General features: G+C 33.4%; 2 protein-coding genes across 2 annotated transcripts; both read right to left on the bottom strand.

Annotated features, from left to right (window-relative positions):
- Nucleotides 1–391: 391 nt before the first annotated feature.
- LOC104246224 (uncharacterized) lies at nucleotides 392–6,095 on the bottom strand. Its single transcript, XM_070164454.1, has 12 exons — nucleotides 5,865–6,095; nucleotides 4,530–4,646; nucleotides 3,818–4,330; nucleotides 3,511–3,714; nucleotides 3,190–3,321; nucleotides 3,002–3,107; nucleotides 2,833–2,913; nucleotides 2,636–2,716; nucleotides 2,166–2,562; nucleotides 1,932–2,058; nucleotides 724–1,262; nucleotides 392–638 (listed from the first exon to the last, which is right to left on the bottom strand). Exons 1-12 carry the CDS (start codon nucleotides 6,093–6,095, stop codon nucleotides 392–394), a joined length of 2,775 nt encoding a protein of 924 aa, XP_070020555.1.
- A 4,502-nt stretch (nucleotides 6,096–10,597) lies between these two features.
- Nucleotides 10,598–11,575, bottom strand: LOC104222298 (premnaspirodiene oxygenase-like). Its single transcript, XM_070164453.1, has 2 exons — nucleotides 11,338–11,575; nucleotides 10,598–10,995 (listed from the first exon to the last, which is right to left on the bottom strand). Exons 1-2 carry the CDS (start codon nucleotides 11,573–11,575, stop codon nucleotides 10,598–10,600), a joined length of 636 nt encoding a protein of 211 aa, XP_070020554.1.
- Nucleotides 11,576–19,188: the final 7,613 nt, after the last annotated feature.

Raw genomic sequence — 19,188 nt, 5'->3', positions numbered from 1 at the left:
CTGTAGTCCTGTTATTCATATGTAGAGGAGTTGTAGTTAAAATGTAGTTTGACGTAGTTTAAATGTAGATAAATTGAATTTTTTTGATAAACCTTGTTGATAAAAAATGGCTAAATTATTTATATGATTCCTGTATTTATTTTATCTTTCTGTTGTGTAACAAATGACAGTTATATACAGATATTACTTGGCACTTGAAGGTATTTATAAAAATAACTTGAAGATTAAAGTCAAATTGTAAGACAAAGCTGTTGCTGTAAAAATGTAATCAGAGTACTCGAGTATAATGTAATCAACAAAAAGTGTTGTAGAAAACCAAAACGACATATTTCCTACATTGTTTTCCAATTCAACTACCAAATTTCACAGACCAAACTAGGAACACAATAGTCTATTTCTTCTTTCGTTGCACTCTAGTCCTCTCGTTTTTTGCCAGAGCACCCTTCCTCCTTGCTAGCCTGCCAGTAACCTCACTCTCACTGATTGACCCATCTTCTTGCTTCTTTGTTGCATAGTCCCACAGTAGAGCTCCATAGCATCTACGGTGTTGGTCAATATAAGAAAGATCTTCCTTTGGGATTGCCAAATCTCCAAGGCTAACATACTCCGTAAATACAGCCACAAATACACCACAATCGCTGCATAAGATGAGAATTTTTCATTATATAACAAATGATTAAAATAAAAAAATTAAACATATAGAAAAGGAGATTATTCTTTTACACTGAGACTTCCTTTTGTTGTGGAATCTCAGCAACCATCCATTGTATGTCGAGAGGGTACGTAACTGGTTTTTCGATGTATGCCTTTGTGCTCTTGAAGTTAATGTCTTTACGTTTACCATAGAAACCAGTGCATGACAAATAAAGAGGGATAATGATTGAAAACTTGTCAACCAATGTCTCTACTGTTTTATGACGGTTTGCTCTCACCATGGAATCATAAACATAAAGTTGTCTGTCCTTTATGTCAAAAACTAGCAACAACCAATGGAAGTTCTCTACAAGGTTCACAGGCATGAGCACATAGTCAACAAGATCCCAGGCAACATTAGCAAGAATTCTGTACCCAAGAATATATTCTCCAACATCATCCTCGGGTTTAACAACCGAATACCTTTGTTCCGGTGGAGAACTTATGAACTTGTCATAGATTCTTTCAATCTTTGTCTTGAACAAGCAATCCGTGGTTGTGAACCTAGTATTATTGTTGGGGCCATATTTGCCTCTTTTTCGCAGATAATACATAATAACATCAATGTGCTGCCAAAATAGAATAAACATATACAATAAGGTACGGTGTAACCACACTTGTCTACAAGACAGCTACAGATTAACTACAATTTGAATTTATTAAAAACTCTAACAGATTGCTGCAAATTAGCTACACTATAACTACAGAAATATAACAGTTAGTCCAAGTTCCTCACAAAATGTAATTTAATTGTAGTTTGTATGAACCATAGTGAACAAGTACTATATGTACAATTGACCCATCAGACTACAAAACAACTACACATTAACTATATTTATGCACTGTCTACATTTATTCACTATACAGAGGAACAAATGAAACATACCACCTAACTTAAGCTCCCAAAAAATTAGCAAGTTCAACCTACAGTTAATATTAATAGGCACAATCACAAGCTCTACAATATTACTACAAGGTAACTACAGTTGTGGTACACGGAGATTCCAAGTCAGTCAAAAATACCAAAATTCCAGTTTGTACATACAATCATCATCACATATGATACATAAGGTCCATAAAAAGCAAAATTTCACAGCTGAGACATAAATATAGTAACATATATATGTTGTCTACAATATTACTACAATTACACATCATAGCTGAAAAATAAACTACAATTACACTACACAGCTGAAGACAAAACAGATATTGTGAATGATTATGTTCTTTATACTTACTGTGTTATTGATGACTTGTCCGGGGTGAGCAAGGTCATAAAACCAGTCCTTCTTATCAATCTTTTCACAACCAAAATCCAACCAAGGCTTGATTTGGTTATCCTTCTTGGAAAAGTAATATTTCCTCCTGTAATAACAAAAAAAAGATGATCAAATACAAAAAATTTACAAAATGAATTACAATTTTAAAGTATAAAAATGGTGAACAGACAGTGTAAAATGAAGCATTCATACCTCCTAGATACTTTATCACTACGAATGTATAACCAGTTGGTGAACCTTTCTGTCAATTCAGGATCTACATTTTCACCTATGACACTTGTGAAGGGGTGCTTGAGGTAAAAAAATTTAGGTCCAACAGATGTGCTGCCTCCAGAACTATACAAAGATGTGAAAGGTGATCGTGCATGTTTTCCCGGTTGCCTTGTTCTACCGGGATGAACAGGGGTTGATTCATCTCGTATGGGCTCGCCATACATGACCAACTGTGATAAGTTTTCTGGCAGCTCAAAGTCATCCAATGTCAAACCTTTGTTTTCAATGCCTTCAGGAACAACTTTTTTATCAATGCCTTCAGGAACAACTTCAGTCACAGTCACACCGTGAATTGGCGACTGTGGAACTTCACCTTCTGTAGATAAGTGTAGATCTATGTAGATATGAACAGTATTATGGAGTTATAGAGAATATAGAGAATATATTACCTGCTTGTTGTGGCTCAGCCACTTCATCAATTACTGGTTCTTCCTCAATATTTCCTTGTAGATGTTCTGGTGAAACATCAGCTTGAATGAATAATTGGGAATGAGAATTGTAGATATATGTAGGAATATGTAGTTAAGGTGTAAATTATTAAAATTTTGCATAAAAACCTTATTGTAATGAAGGAATGGTTCTGTACCTGCTTTATATGCCTCAGCTGCTTCTTGGAAGTCAGGATATAAGTCAACATGTGGTTGAAAATGTTCTGGAGAAATTGTAGCTGCAACACATAGTAAAAAAATGATTAGTATAATTTAATAATGCTGTCTTGAAATTTGTAGATATGTATGCAGGAATTTTGTAGATACCTGTATTGCTTGTGCTTCCATGCAGTTGATCACCAGCATTGAACTGGAATTGCTGGTTGTTCTCTCCTTGATGTTGGTAATTATTTTTTGTTGAACTACCAGCAAACTACAATTTTGGGGAATATTTGAGACTACTTTATTCATATGTCTTAATTAGTCTTAGTACAAAATTATATGTAAATTCTTACCTTTGACTCGTCCAAATCAAACCTCTTGTTTATCACATTCATAACACCCTTCAAAGATTGATCTATGAACTCTCGAAGGCTTGAGAGTTCCTCAAAAACATCCTTCCTATAGGCATCTAACTTTACATCAACCTAAAAATTAAATATATAATTAGTTGGTAATCTTATTCTAACTGCTACAGTTACACTACAATTCAACAAACTATAATTGTTATAGATTTATACCACAAATTAACTACAATGTATAACATACTATAATTGTTATGTAATGAAGTCAAAATGTAGCAAATTATGTCAATATATTGTAGTTATTCATAATACCTGCACAATCCCCTTTTCCAACTTCATGAGCTTGCTACTGACAGATTCAATGTCCTCTTGACAATCTGTATATTTGGGTTCAAATGATGGAGAAGCAGCAGTTGGAACATGTGATGGTTGAGCACCATGTTCATCTTCATATTGAATCTTGTCTGGCAGATTAAGCACTCCAAGCTCTTCTCCAGATTCAATCATGTTTGTGAACTGAATGATGAAAATAACAGTTAATTCAAGTGACAAAAAAATGTAGATTCAATGTAGTTATTATGAATGTAATTGTAGCATCATACAAAAGTGGAAAAAATACCTTGATCCACTCAGGCTTGATCATCTTCTCTTCAATTGCAGTTAACCAAATCTGCCCCTTTGTAGCTGACCATCTTAAAATGCGAGGTATAGATTCAGAACATCTCGTAGCAAGCTCGGTGCTGACGGACGAGCAACACTCATATAGCCACACTTGCAAGGCTAATGAGCATCCCCGTATCAGATAAGAATGTACATGGGGATTAAGACGATGTCGGACAGATTCAATAACCTGCTTGAAGGATTTGATACCCCATGGGTATGACTCAAAATTACCAGACTCTATTAGAAAGAACATAAACTTGTCTATGAAAGTCACATGGTCTTTATCAGAAGGACAAACAAAAAATTCCAACATATAAAGAATGCACAACTTCACCGCATCCACATCGTTTGCCCATGCTTTATTAGTCACTACTTTTTTCAAATGCCATTTCTCAACCCTTTCTTTGTTCGGAAAATATGTATTCATTAAAGGGCTAACATAGGTGGAAGTGTAACCATAGTCTGAAAACTTATTCACACAATTAAGACCAGTTATCAACCCAAATTCTCTCAAGGAAAAATTTCAATTTTTCACCCTTAAATAGTACTGAAAAATATGAGTCAGTAGACTTTGTCAATTCATACTTCATCAGAAGATGAAGTGTTTGGTTTTGCATACAGATTTTGGGGAGACCTAATAAGTAACCAAAACAAGTTTTTCTAAAAACCCTTAAAGCATTCGGAGAGAGTAAAACTTGTATCTGGCTAGGTATGCTAGGATCACACAAACTGTGGAATCTACGCACACCATAATCAACATTTTGTTGTGCAAAGTAAGGTCCATTCTGTAGAAAATATAAAATTAATGAACATTAGTAGTTTGCATAAAAAGGAAACAATAATCTACATATAACTACATGACAAATACAAAACATAACTAGAAGAAGAATAGCCTACCCACACCTATAACTACAAAACAATAACAGAAGAACAATGCACGTGTAAACATTATCTACAGGATGTAACAGTTACTTCAAGTATGTCACATAAATGTAGATTAACTGTAGTTAGAATGAAGTTAAATATATGAGCTATACAGGCTACAATAAAAAATAACATATCTACAATTTAACCATCAGACTACACATCAACTACAAACTAACTACATTTATACACTGTCTAAGAGTCACAGTTCCAATTAAACTACAAAATTGAGACAAAGAATCTACAAAACAGTTACTTCAAGTATCTCACATAAATGTAGATTAACTGTAGTTGGAATGAAGTTAAATATATGAGTTATACAGGCTACAATAAAAAATAACATATCTACAATTTAACCATCAGACTACACATCAACTACAAACTAACTACATTTATACACTGTCTAAGAGTCACAGTTCCAATTAAACTATAAAATTGAGACAAAGAATCTACAGGATGTAACAATTACTTCAAGTATCTCACATAAATGTAGATTAACTGTAGTTAGAATGAAGTTAAATATATGAGCTATACAGGTTACAATAAAAAATATCATATCTACAATTTAACCATCAGACTACACATCAACTACAAACTAACTACATTTATACACTGTCTAAGAGTCACAGTTCCAATTAGACTACAAAATTGAGACAAAGAATCTACAAAATTAGGACAACACCACATTTTACCAAAATACACTTGAACAATCAAAGAAGAACAATGCACTTGTAAACATTATCTACAGAATGTAACAGTTACTTCAATTAACTCACAACATGTAGATAAATTGTATTTAGAATGAAGTTAAATGTAGCAGCAATACAGGTTGCAATGAAAAATACCATCTCTACAATTTAACGATCAGACTACAAATCAACTACAAACTAACTACAGTATACACTGTCTAATAATCACAGTTCCATTAAACCTACAAAATTGTGAAAAATAATCTACAAAATTAGGACAATACCACATTTGGCCAAAAAACACTTGAACACTAAATTAACACTTGAACAACAGATTTTTACAACCAAAATCAAACTACAAAACAGTGAGGAAACATAAATAGTGTTTACCTTTATTGAAATTTTTTCCTTAACCAATTTTGGTACTTTTTTTGAGGGTTTCTTTTTCTTTGGTTTTGATGAAGAAGGAGATACCTTGTGTTTTTTCACAGATTGAACTTTGGGAGAATCATCTACAAAATCGTCATCTACACTCAACTCTTTCCCCTTGCGTTTCAGTTGATTGTCGACTAGTTTATCAACTCCACCAACATCAACATCGTGCAAATGCTTGCTTCTCATTTCCGCACGAATTTGTCTAGGAGATGAAATACCAGAAGTTTGTTCACTTGCATGCGTCGTTTGTGGGTTTTTTGGTGGTGATTTTGGTGTTAAAACACCCAAATCAAAGGTTGGAATATCAGCTAATATAGCTTTTGATGATTTTTTTGGGGAGTGTTGGTTTTTTTCATGATTTAGGAGTTGAAGACAAAGATGGAAGTGAATTCAAATCGTGGGGGATACTATCAACTGAAGGTAATTAAGTGGAGAAGAAAGTGATGGTAATTGTGGGTGAGAAGAGATTGTACGAGAATGGAGGAAAAACTGAAGGTAAATCGTGGGGGTGGGGAACTGAAGGTAAATCGTAGGGGGTGTGGGGGGGGTGGGAGGAGAGAGGGGCGGGTAAACCAAATAACGTGAAGATACAGTCCTATAATTATGCCTAATAAAAATGAACCCTTAATTATATCCCTAATTTGAATTATGGTATAGAAATGGTAATTTGGTATGCTTAAATGTAATAAACACAAACCTTAAATATTGAGGGTAATAAGTTTTGATATATGGTATAGATAGGTAAAAATCCCAATTCGAATTATATAAGTATATCTCTTATTTGGATTTGGGTAAAATAACTGTTAGCCTGTCATTATGAATAGGTTTCTTCCTAAACAATTAACCCTCTCACATACATAACACTACGTATACTTATTTTCTTTACAAATATGACTATATATTTGATGCCACAAGCTAACATAAATAAAGCTTAAAAGTCTAAACAATTCGCATCATGCCAATCAATATAAATGTATATAGTAATAAATTACTGAAAAATAATATTTGATGTTAAAAAATGCAATATCGATTTAAATGATTTAAATGAATATTTACTATATATTGATTTTGAATATTCTGAAAGCATAAAACAACCCTTCAAGTTCTAGAATAAAACCTAACAAATAATAAAAGTATTTAAGGTACCTAACTACCTAAAAAAATTATGGAGTAATTTATATAAAGTTAATTATTGCACAGAGTTGAACTTGGCCAATACTCTTTAAAAAAATAAATTATTCCTTCAACAAATAAATTAATATAAATCAGTTATATTAAAATTTAAAATTCATCTAATATTTAAAACTTTAAGTTCAACTAATTAAGTTTTACCATAATTTTAATGAAATGCGATTTGAGGATCTACATTTGCTCTAATATTTTTTAATATACGAGTATAATATATTTATCTATCAATATCTATATACATATCTACTATAATATAAAAGCACAAAACCTAATACGAAATACTGATGATCTTCTCACCCTTCATAAATGCTTTTCATGTCGGATAAATCATAATTATAATTAATAATTAATAATTAATTTATGACATTAACTAAAATTTTAAGATTTTGAGGACTTTTAGAGGGTAAAGCTTTTTCCTTCATTTAGTTACTTAAATAAAATCAACAATCATCTCAGCTCCATAGTTTTATAATGTATATTATGTATGATTTTTTAAAATCAACTTTGTATTCCTCGAGTCAAGGTTCACGCGCAACGCGCGTATCCTAAGACTAGTTATATTAAAAGCACGAATGTCTTTAACGAAATATCGTTCGTCTTTTTACCCTTTAAAATAAGTTTCACATTAGATAAAATAGTCATTTAACTTAAAGTTTGTTTTCCTAATATTTAGAACTTTAAAATCAACTAAAATTTTGCTTACTAAATGTTCCTTATTTGACTATAGGACTTTAAAAACAAATTAATTAAAATTTTACCTTATATAAACTCCTTTTACTTAATTAATACCCCTTTATCAATTTCTTTAATCACGAAATACATGTTGACAACTATGTAAGTTCTCATTACTAATTAAGTTCTTCCTTATTTAAATTATTTAAAATAACAAAAAAAGATATAGAAAACGCAACCAAATTCCACCGAATTTTGTAGCATGAAATACTAAATATAAAGCCTTTTGCTTTTTGGAAGAAAGTTCTAATTCTTAGGATTTAAAATCTTAAAAATTTACCTTCTATGCTATTAATTCTATTATAATTTTAGTATTATAATTAAAAGTTATCTAAATGATAAAAGACAACATATCCTAACAACATCATTCGTGAACTAAGTGAACTAACATTCAATAAATACTCAAGTATCATATCACTAAAATATTATCAGCAAATAACTTTTAATTAGTAAACAATAAATTTTTTTAACAGAATAAAATATTAAAATACGTATGGAAAAAAATCTTAATTAAACATTATTGTAATTTTCTATATATTTACACACAAAATGTATATGAAATGTTAATAGATTTTTATACTTTTTGCGAATAATATTTCATTATGATACACTTCATGTTGAATAAAATAATAATGATAATAAATATTAATATTCTACCTGCATTTTTTAGGCACTCATTTTTTTTTCTAAATGTAAATTAATTAATTCGGTTAAGTACCCTTAAATTCGTAATACGATAACTAAATCTAACAATATGGAGTCTTGTTTTATTTTTTCGTATTTTTTTTATTTGAGTTCCAATAGTAATAAGATGACATTTATATTACTATATTAGGTACCTGAGCACATCGACTTTATTTTTTAAGGTCAAGATGAATATATTGTTGCATGATATTTGAGTATAAATCAACATATTATTTTACTCTATCTGAGTTACTAAAGCAAATATACAAATATATCAAATTTATGATATGACATTAGAATACTTTTGTGTGACATACTTTTTCCTTTATTATATTGTCTAAATAAGATCAATATCCATCATTTTTAAGAATTTGTGCTTTTCGTAAAATTTTATTTTATAACTCAAAATACATAGTTTAATAATATTTACGTGATTTTAAATGTTTTATATTCATTGCTATAGAATTCACGCGCAACGCGCGTATCCCAAAACTAGTCATATATATAATATTTATGTTGTTACTCCATATTTGAGGCTAACATAGTTCTAAACTAGTCTAAGTATTCCATACGAAAGGACCCATATATAAATTTTAGTTAATTGAAGGTAAATGGTGATTTGCACAAATAAGATATAATGTAACTATTGATTTATTGATCCTGCTTGCCCTATGGGCCGAACTACAAGTTTAATAAGTGTTACCGTGCTTGTCCTATGACAACACTTTTGACTTTTAACCTTAAAGGTTTGACCATGGACAAGCGGGGTACAAAAATCAAGACCATCCATTTTCAAGGTCATTGTGTGTAATTCCTGAAAGTTAAAAGGTCTTAAGTCAGGTTAAATGAAGTAGATGGAGAAGTATGAGGCATCGGGTACAAATCAATGAAAACAAAAACATTAAGTTATTTTTTCTTATTTGTCTAAGTTTTGGTGGACCGAGTTATCTGGTACCTATGCTGGTGGGAGATACTATACTTGGTGAAATTAGTCGAGGTGCGTACAAGTTGGTCCGGATAATACTATCATAGAAAAATATTAGAGATTTTTACTTATCTATACTACTTTTAAAACTTATTTACCCTCACTATTGAAGTTTTAACTTAATTAGAAGTTAGATATATGATTTACCAATTATATACAAAATAATGTATTAGACTTTAATCTTCCCCTTTTTCTCCCTCTTCTTCCTCCATTCCACCCAACTCAATCCGACATACGTAGATATTTAGGATATAATGTTTCGATGTTTCTTATATAAAGATACTTTTTTTCTTCTTTCTTAAGTTGTCTCTTATTTAATGAAATTGGAGAAATATTCTTAATACTTAAAATTCTAGATGCAGATGTTTCTGTACTTGGCATTGTTGTACCATTTTTATATGAACTTTCTTGCTGATGGAAGCTTAAGTTTTGATAACTGTGTAGCATCACTGGAACTTTAAATAACTGCTGACCTGTGTTAATTTGTAATGTTTAATTATATACTGCTAGTCATATATTTTGTTTATTATATTATTGTATTCGCTATTCGTTGTCAGATACTACGACGAACCTCCATTGACATGTGTTAGTGGAAAAAATGCCATTAAAAGTTTCGAAGTTTTGAATTTAAAAATCAAATTTGGTGAAGTTATTATTTGCTTAGATTAGGTGTTGTTGCAAATGATTGGGAATATCTTTTAGAGTTTATATTTCAATTTTGAGAGAATTTGGAGGTGATTTTGGTTGGAGTTTCAGATTGAATCTCGAAGAAGAAGTCATAAACAAATTGTATATATTTTGTACGTGGGGTAGAAATGACATACAAAATATATACAATTAACATAATTTTATATAAATGATACATAAATTATAGTTTTTGACCTGATTATGTACGAAAAATTTGTTTTCAAGTTGTAGATTGATTATAGATTTTGACCGGATTTGTGTATATTTTGTAAAAAACTTCAGGTACGTTCTGTAAATAGGAAAGCTTAGACAAAATCGGGTAAATAAATTTAAAATCTCGTATATATACGAAAAAGTCCCGAAATATTACAAGGATCAAAACCAAAATTCATGAACAACTGGGAGACCAAATTTAAACAACCCATGATTTTCTTGATAAGAATAGTTTTAGGTGAGCAAGAACACTTACAATCATAACTGCTTTAATGTTGTCATTGGTGATTGGGATTTGAAGTTCCCCACTCTCCTTTAGTCTTAGTAGAACATCAACTAGATCTTCACCCCCTAATGCACCATTGCCTGTTTTACCACTTGCAATATTCTTTTTATGCTCATTGATAACATCCTCAACAATAGCATCTACTCTTTTGTGAGTACTCAAAATTCTACCCCTCATTCCACTTAGCAAATGAAACATCTTGATTGAAGGGAATATCTCAGCCACACTAAAGCCACCTGCTAAGGCTAACACTTCCTTTAGTATTTCAATGAATTTGAATTTTTCCTGGTCTTTCAACAATTCTCGAAATGCTGCTTTGCAGGTGATGGAGCTGTCATACCATCATATCCTTTTGGTAGTGTTTATTGGCTCGTTCGGTGTGGATGACTGGATATGTTGCACTAGACGAGAAGCCTCGTCGCGCCTAATAGAACTAAAGGAGCGAACGCTCTTTGCAGAGAGAAGTTCCAAGACACAAACTTTACGCATTTGTCTCTAGTAATCACCGTAAGGACTAAATGCTATGGATGTACTCTTGTAACAAATTATCTCGAGGGACGATAGTTTAGGCTTCCATGCAAAAGCGAGGTCATGAGTTTTTAGTACCTCTCGCGCCATGTCGAGAGAAGAAACCACGACCGTAGAAATTTCACCTAGTTGGAGGTGCATAAGATCAGGTCTATATTTTTTGGCCAAGTTTGCAAGTGCATGGTGGGGAAGTCCACCTTCTAATGCCAAGTGATGGACACTTCCTAAAATAGGCAATTTCCATGGACCTGGAGGCAGTTTCTTGCTTAAGTTTTTTGATTTTTTCCATTTACTTAGTACTAGAAAGAGGAATGATAGGAAAAGGAATAAGAAAGTTAAGTTGAATGGAAACTGAAACTCCATTAGCAAGCAAAAGAGGTGTATTTGTTGGTACTTCTGTACTTTTCTAGGCTTTCTTTTGGCCTAATATATAATCCCAATATCAGAGAAAATAATTCACAAGTAAATAGTATATGCTTTACTTCCAAAACAGATTATAATACTAATAAGATTTGCAAATGTCTCCAAATTTTTTAATAAAATAAGTGAAAGTAGCATTCGAGATAAAGGCATTTTGCCAGACTTTTAGTATTTATTATTGCCATCTAATGAAATCAATAAACCAGTTGTTAATTAATTGTAATAATTTAAACACCTGATATCAATAGAATGACGACGAAGACTTTAATGAACTGTCCAACCATGATTAATCATTAAACATTAAATTACAGCCAGCAATGAAGTGCAAAATCTCAGCGAATCTGTCCCTCCGTTCACTTTTACTTGATAAGTAGACTAAAAATAAATTTTCATTTTTACTTGTCACTTTACTCATATTAAGAGAAGACAATTTTTTTTTCCTGTTATACCCACAGTATTTATTACTCATTTCAAATCATTTTTTCAAATTCAATAAAATATACATCAATTAATATGATATCATGGTAAATTATGCACTTCATTTATTATTTTTTAATAGGCGTGAAAAATAAAAACATGTCAAGTAAAAATGAACGGAGAGAATAATAATATGCAGTCTCATAACACACAATAAGTGATGTGGACCCATTGTCATAATTTGACTTATAAATGAGTTTTAACCTATCTGTCTATATCATATATCATATATCACATATTATGGAGTACTAAAAGTTCCATAATAAAAGTAGGAAGATCCTACCTTCAAAGTTGATTTATAGAAATGTCCTTTAAAATATAAGTGACCATTTACTCCTTGAAAAAAAGATCTTTTCATTAAATGATTTCAATCTTTTTATGATGTAACATGTTTGTACAAAATATATAATCCACGTATATATATTTCTTCAATTACTATTGTTATTGTACTCTTTTAAGTATCGTGCATTTTTACAATAAGTTCAATTAATCTAGATCGAAAGCAAATGCAAATACAACTATGTATTCATTACAGTCTTCTTTTTTTTCTCCTCAAATAAATACCTCCTCTTTTACTTTTCTTCTAATGACAATACTATCTACTATTGGAATTTGGTTTAGAGAGCACATTATGAGGTATTTCTTCGTGAATTTGGATTAGAGAGCACATTATGAGCACAGTAAAGAAGGAAGATTCATGAATCACCAGTTAATATACATTAATGATCATAGACGTTACAGAATCTTCGTAAACAGTTACGATTATCAATTATAACGTTTCATTAATGTCATTAATATTCATAATGATTCAGTCATAAAAGGGAAGAGACGTTGTACTTATAGATTCCTATATAAGGGAAGGGGATTTCACTTGTAAGGATACGTTCTGATTATTATTGAAATACAATTATTTTCTTTTGCTTTCTATTGATTATCTTGCTATTTCATTTTCTTTCTTGAGAAAATAAAGAATTTCTTGATTATCAGTAGCCCGAGTACTTCTAAAAATAAGCTTTGACCGAAGTACACAATTTTTGTTAAACAAATTTGTTCCATTATCGAAAAACTGATAATCTTTCCACTATCCAAATTCATTATTTATGACAAAAAATCATGTCGACCGCTAACGACAACAACCAACAAAATCAACAAAAACAGCAAAACCAACTGAACCAACAGAATCAACAAGAGGATGGAACTCGAATCCCTTCACCCAAAAATTCTTCTCAATACTCCCGAGAAGGGTCACCTGACAGATAAATGTCACATGTGAAGAACCAACAAGGGGAAGATCAAATTGCTGATGATGCACTGAAGCAACTAATTGCAAAACACGTGAACAATGCTCTTCAAGCTTTCGTTAACAGATTACCAACTGTACCAAGGAGATACAGAGCTACTCAAAAAAATCATGGATAGATTCCAGCGTGAAAGGATGATGTTACCACATGTACCTGATAATTGGGAGGCTATGGTATTTGCAAGTAACCTGAATGAAAAAAGCTCAGAAGCCACAATGAGACTCAAAAGAAAGTTTACAAGAATTCCCTGCAACAACTTGGAATGATGTTTACAATAGGTATAATACGAAGCCGCGAATAGAAGAAGATACTATCACTCAGTCACGGGGAGATGAAAGAGTAAGTTCGAGGCGATCAAAAACTGAAAAAAGGTCCGGTAAGAACAAGTATGAACCTTACATGGGACCAGCAGGAAGGGATGCACGTTCTAAATATGAAAACCCGAGGTATGGTTCCAGATCAAGGGACAGAGATGCGGGTCCGTCATCCAAGTTTGGAAAGAAGCGAGACACACGGGACAACGACAGAAGTACAAAAGTGAAGATTGATGGTTGCAGTTTCAATGTTAGCACATCTGAGTTGGTAGCTGTTTTAAGAAGCATGGGAGATAAGGTGCGGTGGCCAAAAGAAATGAGATCGAACCCCAACAGAAGAAACCCAGATTTCTGATACGAGTTTCATAATGATTACGTTCATAAAACAGCAGAGTGCAGATTGTTACAAGGTGAAGTAGAGCACTTGCTAAAACAAGGTTACTTAACCGATTTGTTTAGTGAGAAGGGAAAGCAAGCATATATGAAGAATAGACAGGAGCCACCAAAACTTTCATCACCGAAAAGAACGGTTAATGTCATAAGCGGAGGGGAGGAAGTCAATGGTGTGGCATATATGGATGCAAAAAAGGTGTTAAAAGTCACAGTCACCTACGAAAAGCGAGTTCGCCAAGTTTTGGAAGAAGACAATATAACATTTGATGATGCAGATGCAGATGCAGATGGCATGTTGATCCCACACAGTGATGCATTGCTCTGTAAATATCATTCTTTTAAGAGTGGTAAATGAGATGCAAGCTAATGACAAATTGGTACTCAAAGCACGCACCTTATCTGGATTTAACAATTCAAGGGTTGTTACAAAAGGGGAGATAATGCTCACCGCATTCGCAGAAGGAGTAGTCAAAGATACGAAATTTCAAGTAATAAATATGGACATGGCGTACAATATGATCCTCGGCAGACCGTGGATTCACGAGATGGATATTGTTCCGTCTACTTTACATGAAGTTATTAAGTTCCCTTTACAATGGGGAATTAGACAAATCTGTGGTGATCGATAGGCTTCTAGAAGTATCAATTCAGTGGCAGATTCAAAGCATAACATAATTCATTGACCTTCCCAACACCCTTATACAACCCACATAAATGTCTACGGAACTTCTAAGTGTATACAAAAGAAATTGCTACAAAAGTATTGGCAACAAGGCCCCGGCTATACCTAAAAATATGTTAAGAAGGTGAACATAAGATACAAAAGATATAGGTCCCCGAAATATTGTGGGGCTCACCAAGTCAGCTGGAAAGAGGATGTGCCACTAATTGCAATCAACATTATCTACTACGGAACCACCTACATCCATTTAAAGATATAGCACCCCCGGCAAAAGGGACGTTAGTACTGTCAAATAGTACTAGTATGTAAAGCAAAACACCAATCTTAATAGAACGAACAATAAAATAAAGGGGAAGCAGTCATGATATACAACAAGAGCTTCAAACACATACGAAAACATCAAGTAAGGATCACACAATTTCCGATTAAGTTTCCATTATTTAAGTTTGATAATCTCAATGCCATGTGCCACAATCCACAATACCACTATGTTCCTGCACATAGTCCTATCTCGACCTGACCGGCTAGGTCATCTCATTTGAGACATCAACTATTTCCACAATTTCAATCAATCAATCCAGTACAATTACCACCATATGTGCGGTATGGTGCCCGATCACGGCCCGATTGGCTAGGCCATCTCACTTGAGACATCAACCATTCAATCGTTCATCTCAATTCACATTTCCTTCCCATCTTTTATTACATGGCACGAGCAACCTCATTTATTAAATCGTTTTTGGTACTTGGACGTATCTTACAATTCAAGTTTCCCTTTTTATACATTTAAATAACATTATCATCCACATCAATAAAGCCTATTATGTAAGGCATTACATACACATGGGGAAGGCATGGAAAATCTTAATCATAAGGAGGCTTTTCATACAAATAACATAGCAAGATTTATTCGATTCTTGACATGAATTCTTGAACTTTCTCAACACATATATTCCACATTTAAACACATTCTAAATAGCATGATGAACATTTAGAACAATCATTGAGCATAAATCTTTGAACGCAACACTTTAGGGCAACAATTCTAGTATGAATTTAGGGACTTACACCACTTACACGTACATCAGGAGTTCAATTCTAAGAAGAAGAAGGTTTAGCCATACATACCTTAATTGAGCTTTCCCTTAATTCCTACAATGTTCCGGAATGTTCACAACTTCAATCTATTTTAGCATTGTAGCACAATTGAATTCATAATAAGGAAAATGATCATAATCTTAGCTCACTTGAGTATTTTATCAATTATCATGTGTTCATTAAGGTCTTATAGTCCTTTTATGGAAGATTATACCAATCCATTTACCACATTTCTCTATCTTTGTTCTACAATTCCCCTACATATTCTAAGAATATATGCATGCAATGTAATTACCCTCATCCCCATGAATTATCTCACTACTGGACCATTTTAGCTATGTTTGGAATTAAGAGCTGGGGTGATGAAGTCGTACCTCTTATGATGGAGATTTAGGTGCCTCACTTGAATATCTTCAAAGTTTAAACATGAATTTTGTAGATCAATTCTGGTGAAGGATATTTCCTCTCTCTTAGACCCTCTTTCTCACTCTAAAAGTATTAGGAAATAGGCTTAAAATGAGCCATTGTATAAGTTATAACGACAAGGGATCATGTTTAAAAATTAGAAATCTGGGGCCCCGACTCGGATCTATAACAGTTATGCGGTCCGCAAAGTGACTGCGAAAAGTGGCTCTCAGGTCCTGATCTCTTTGCTTCGGTCTGCGACCATTATGCAATCCGCAGACCGGTTCTGCGGTCGTGTAATGCGCCGTAGAACCTCCCTTCGCAAAAGTCTAAGAACGATGCGACCAATGTGCGACCCGCAAAGTGAATATGCGATCACATAATGGGCCTTAAAAATGACCTTAATATTGGCCAAAAGCTGCCTCACTTTGCGGAAAATATGCGGCCCACAGAGTGATTATGCGGCCGCATAATGGGCCGCAGAAATGCATACCTCTGCGAACATTTTCCTTTAACTTTTTAATGCACAATTCAATCCAAAAGGTTTGAACCGTGACGAGTGAAGAATTTCATAAATCTCTAACACATAATCCTAGCTTGGCACCATGATATCCCGGTTTTTAGGAAGAACTTTATGGGGCCTTACACTTTACCACACATAGATCAACTAATTTATGCTACTGCAGGACACAAATTGTTGAGTTTTTTAGATGTCTATTCAGGATATATTCAAATACAAATGGACTCTTCAGATGAGGAAAAAACTTCTTTTATTATAGACAGGGGGACTTACTGTTATAAAGTCATGCCTTTCGTCCTAAAGAATGCTGGAGCCACATACCAGAGGTTAGTAACGAAAATGTTTCAAGAAAATCTGGGAAAACCCATGGAGGTTTTTATTGATGATATGCTAGTCAAGTCACAACAGGCGGGGGATTATATCCAACATTTGTCAGATATATTTCTGAATTTTTGCAAATTCAATATGAAGTTAAATCCTGAGAAGTGTGCATTTGGCGTGTCTTCAGGTAAGTTTTTAGGTTTCCTTGTTTCTAACCGAGGAATTGAAGTAAATCCAGCACCGATTAAAGCCATCGAAGAGATACCGGATATACTCACGAGCAAAAAAGAGGTGCAGAGGTTGACAATAGGATATCGACATTAGGGAGGATTATTTTTAAATCTTCGGAGAAAAGTTTTAAGTTCTTTTCAGTAGTGAAAAAATAAAGCCAATTTGAGTGGACTGAGGAATGCCAACAAGCACTCAAAAATCTAAAAGCATACTTGTCAAACCCACCATTGCTGGCTAAACCAAAGGACAGAGAAAGGCTACTCATCTATCTCGCTGTTTCAGAAGTGGCAGTAAGCGCAATATTAGTCCGGGAAGAAAAAGGTAAACAATCTCCAATTTATTATGTTAGCAAGTACTTATTATATGTTGAAACTCGATATCCTCATTTAGAAAAACTTGCTTTAGCTAATAATGACATCTAGAAAGTTGAGGTCTTATTTTCAATGTCACCCTATCTCTGTGGTGACCGCTTACCCTTTACGAAATATATTTCATAAGCAAGAATTATCAAGTAGATTAGCCAAGTGGGCTATAGAACTAAGTGAATATGATATCATATATCAATCTAGAACTGCGATAAAATCACAAGTTTTAGTAGATTTCGTGGCAGACTTCAGCCCCAGGGATAGTAAAAGAAGCAGAAAAGGAACTGCAGGTATTCAACGGGTCTAATCCAGGCACTTGGACCCTATTTACTTATGGCTCCTCAAATGTTAAAGGAGCAGGTTTAGACATTGTTCTTATCCCACCTTCGGGAGAAACTATAAGTCAAGCCATAAAGTGCCATCCCATTACTAACAATGAAGTAGAATATGAAGCTGTAATTGCAGGTCTAGAATTAGCATGAGAACTCAGAATAGAACATGTTGTAATCAAAAGTGACTCGCAGCTTGTAGTTAATCAAATGCATGGGACTTATATAGCTAGAGAGGCGAGGATGCAACAATATTTGGAAAAGGCACAAGATTGATCAGGCAATTCCAATCTTGAAAAATCATACAAATAAGAAGAAAATGTGGAAGCAGATGCATTGGCTAATCTTGCATCCGCTGCAGAAGTGACAAATGAAGAAAATGCTTCCGTAATATATTTGTTTTATTCGGCATTCGATCAAGCTAAAAACGAGGTAAATTTAAATAACTTAACTTGGGATTGGAGAAACGAGATTGTCAATTTTTTGAAGTATGGGATCCTACCAGAAGATAAGAAAAAGGCTCAGACATTTCGACGAAAAGCTGCCCATTATTGTTTGGATCGAGGCAACTTATATCGAAAGATGTTCGATGGACCTTTACCAAGATGTCTTGGACCTTCTCAAACAGAGTATGTGATCAGAGAAGTACATGAGGGACACTGTGGAAATCACACAGGAGGAAGATCCTTGGTAAAAACTCTAATTAGAGCAGGGTATTATTGGCCTAAAATAGAAGAAGATGCGGAAAGCTATGTGGTCAAATATGACAAATGCCAACGATATGGTAATAACATGCATTGCCCATCAGAGTTATTACATCCGGTTATTGCACCATGGCCTTTCATGAAGTGGGGGATGGATATCGCGGGTCCACTACTGCAAGCCAAAGAAAAGGTACGATTTTTACTAGTACTAACTAACTATTTTACCAAGTGGGTAGAAGCAGGTGCCTTCAAACAGGTACAGGAAAAAGAAGTCAGGGACTTTATTTGGCGAAACATCATATGCCAATTTGGAGTTCCAAAAGAAATCGTGTGTGATAACGGCCCCCAATTCATAGGTGCAAAAATCACAGAATTCTTTTAGAGTTGGCAAATTAAAAGGATAACTTCAACACCTT

Source organism: Nicotiana sylvestris, chromosome 12, assembly GCF_000393655.2.
Source record: "Nicotiana sylvestris chromosome 12, ASM39365v2, whole genome shotgun sequence".
NCBI lineage: Eukaryota > Viridiplantae > Streptophyta > Magnoliopsida > Solanales > Solanaceae > Nicotiana > Nicotiana sylvestris.
Note: the sequence above shows the minus strand (reverse complement) of the source record. Positions and strands in the feature narration are given on the sequence as shown.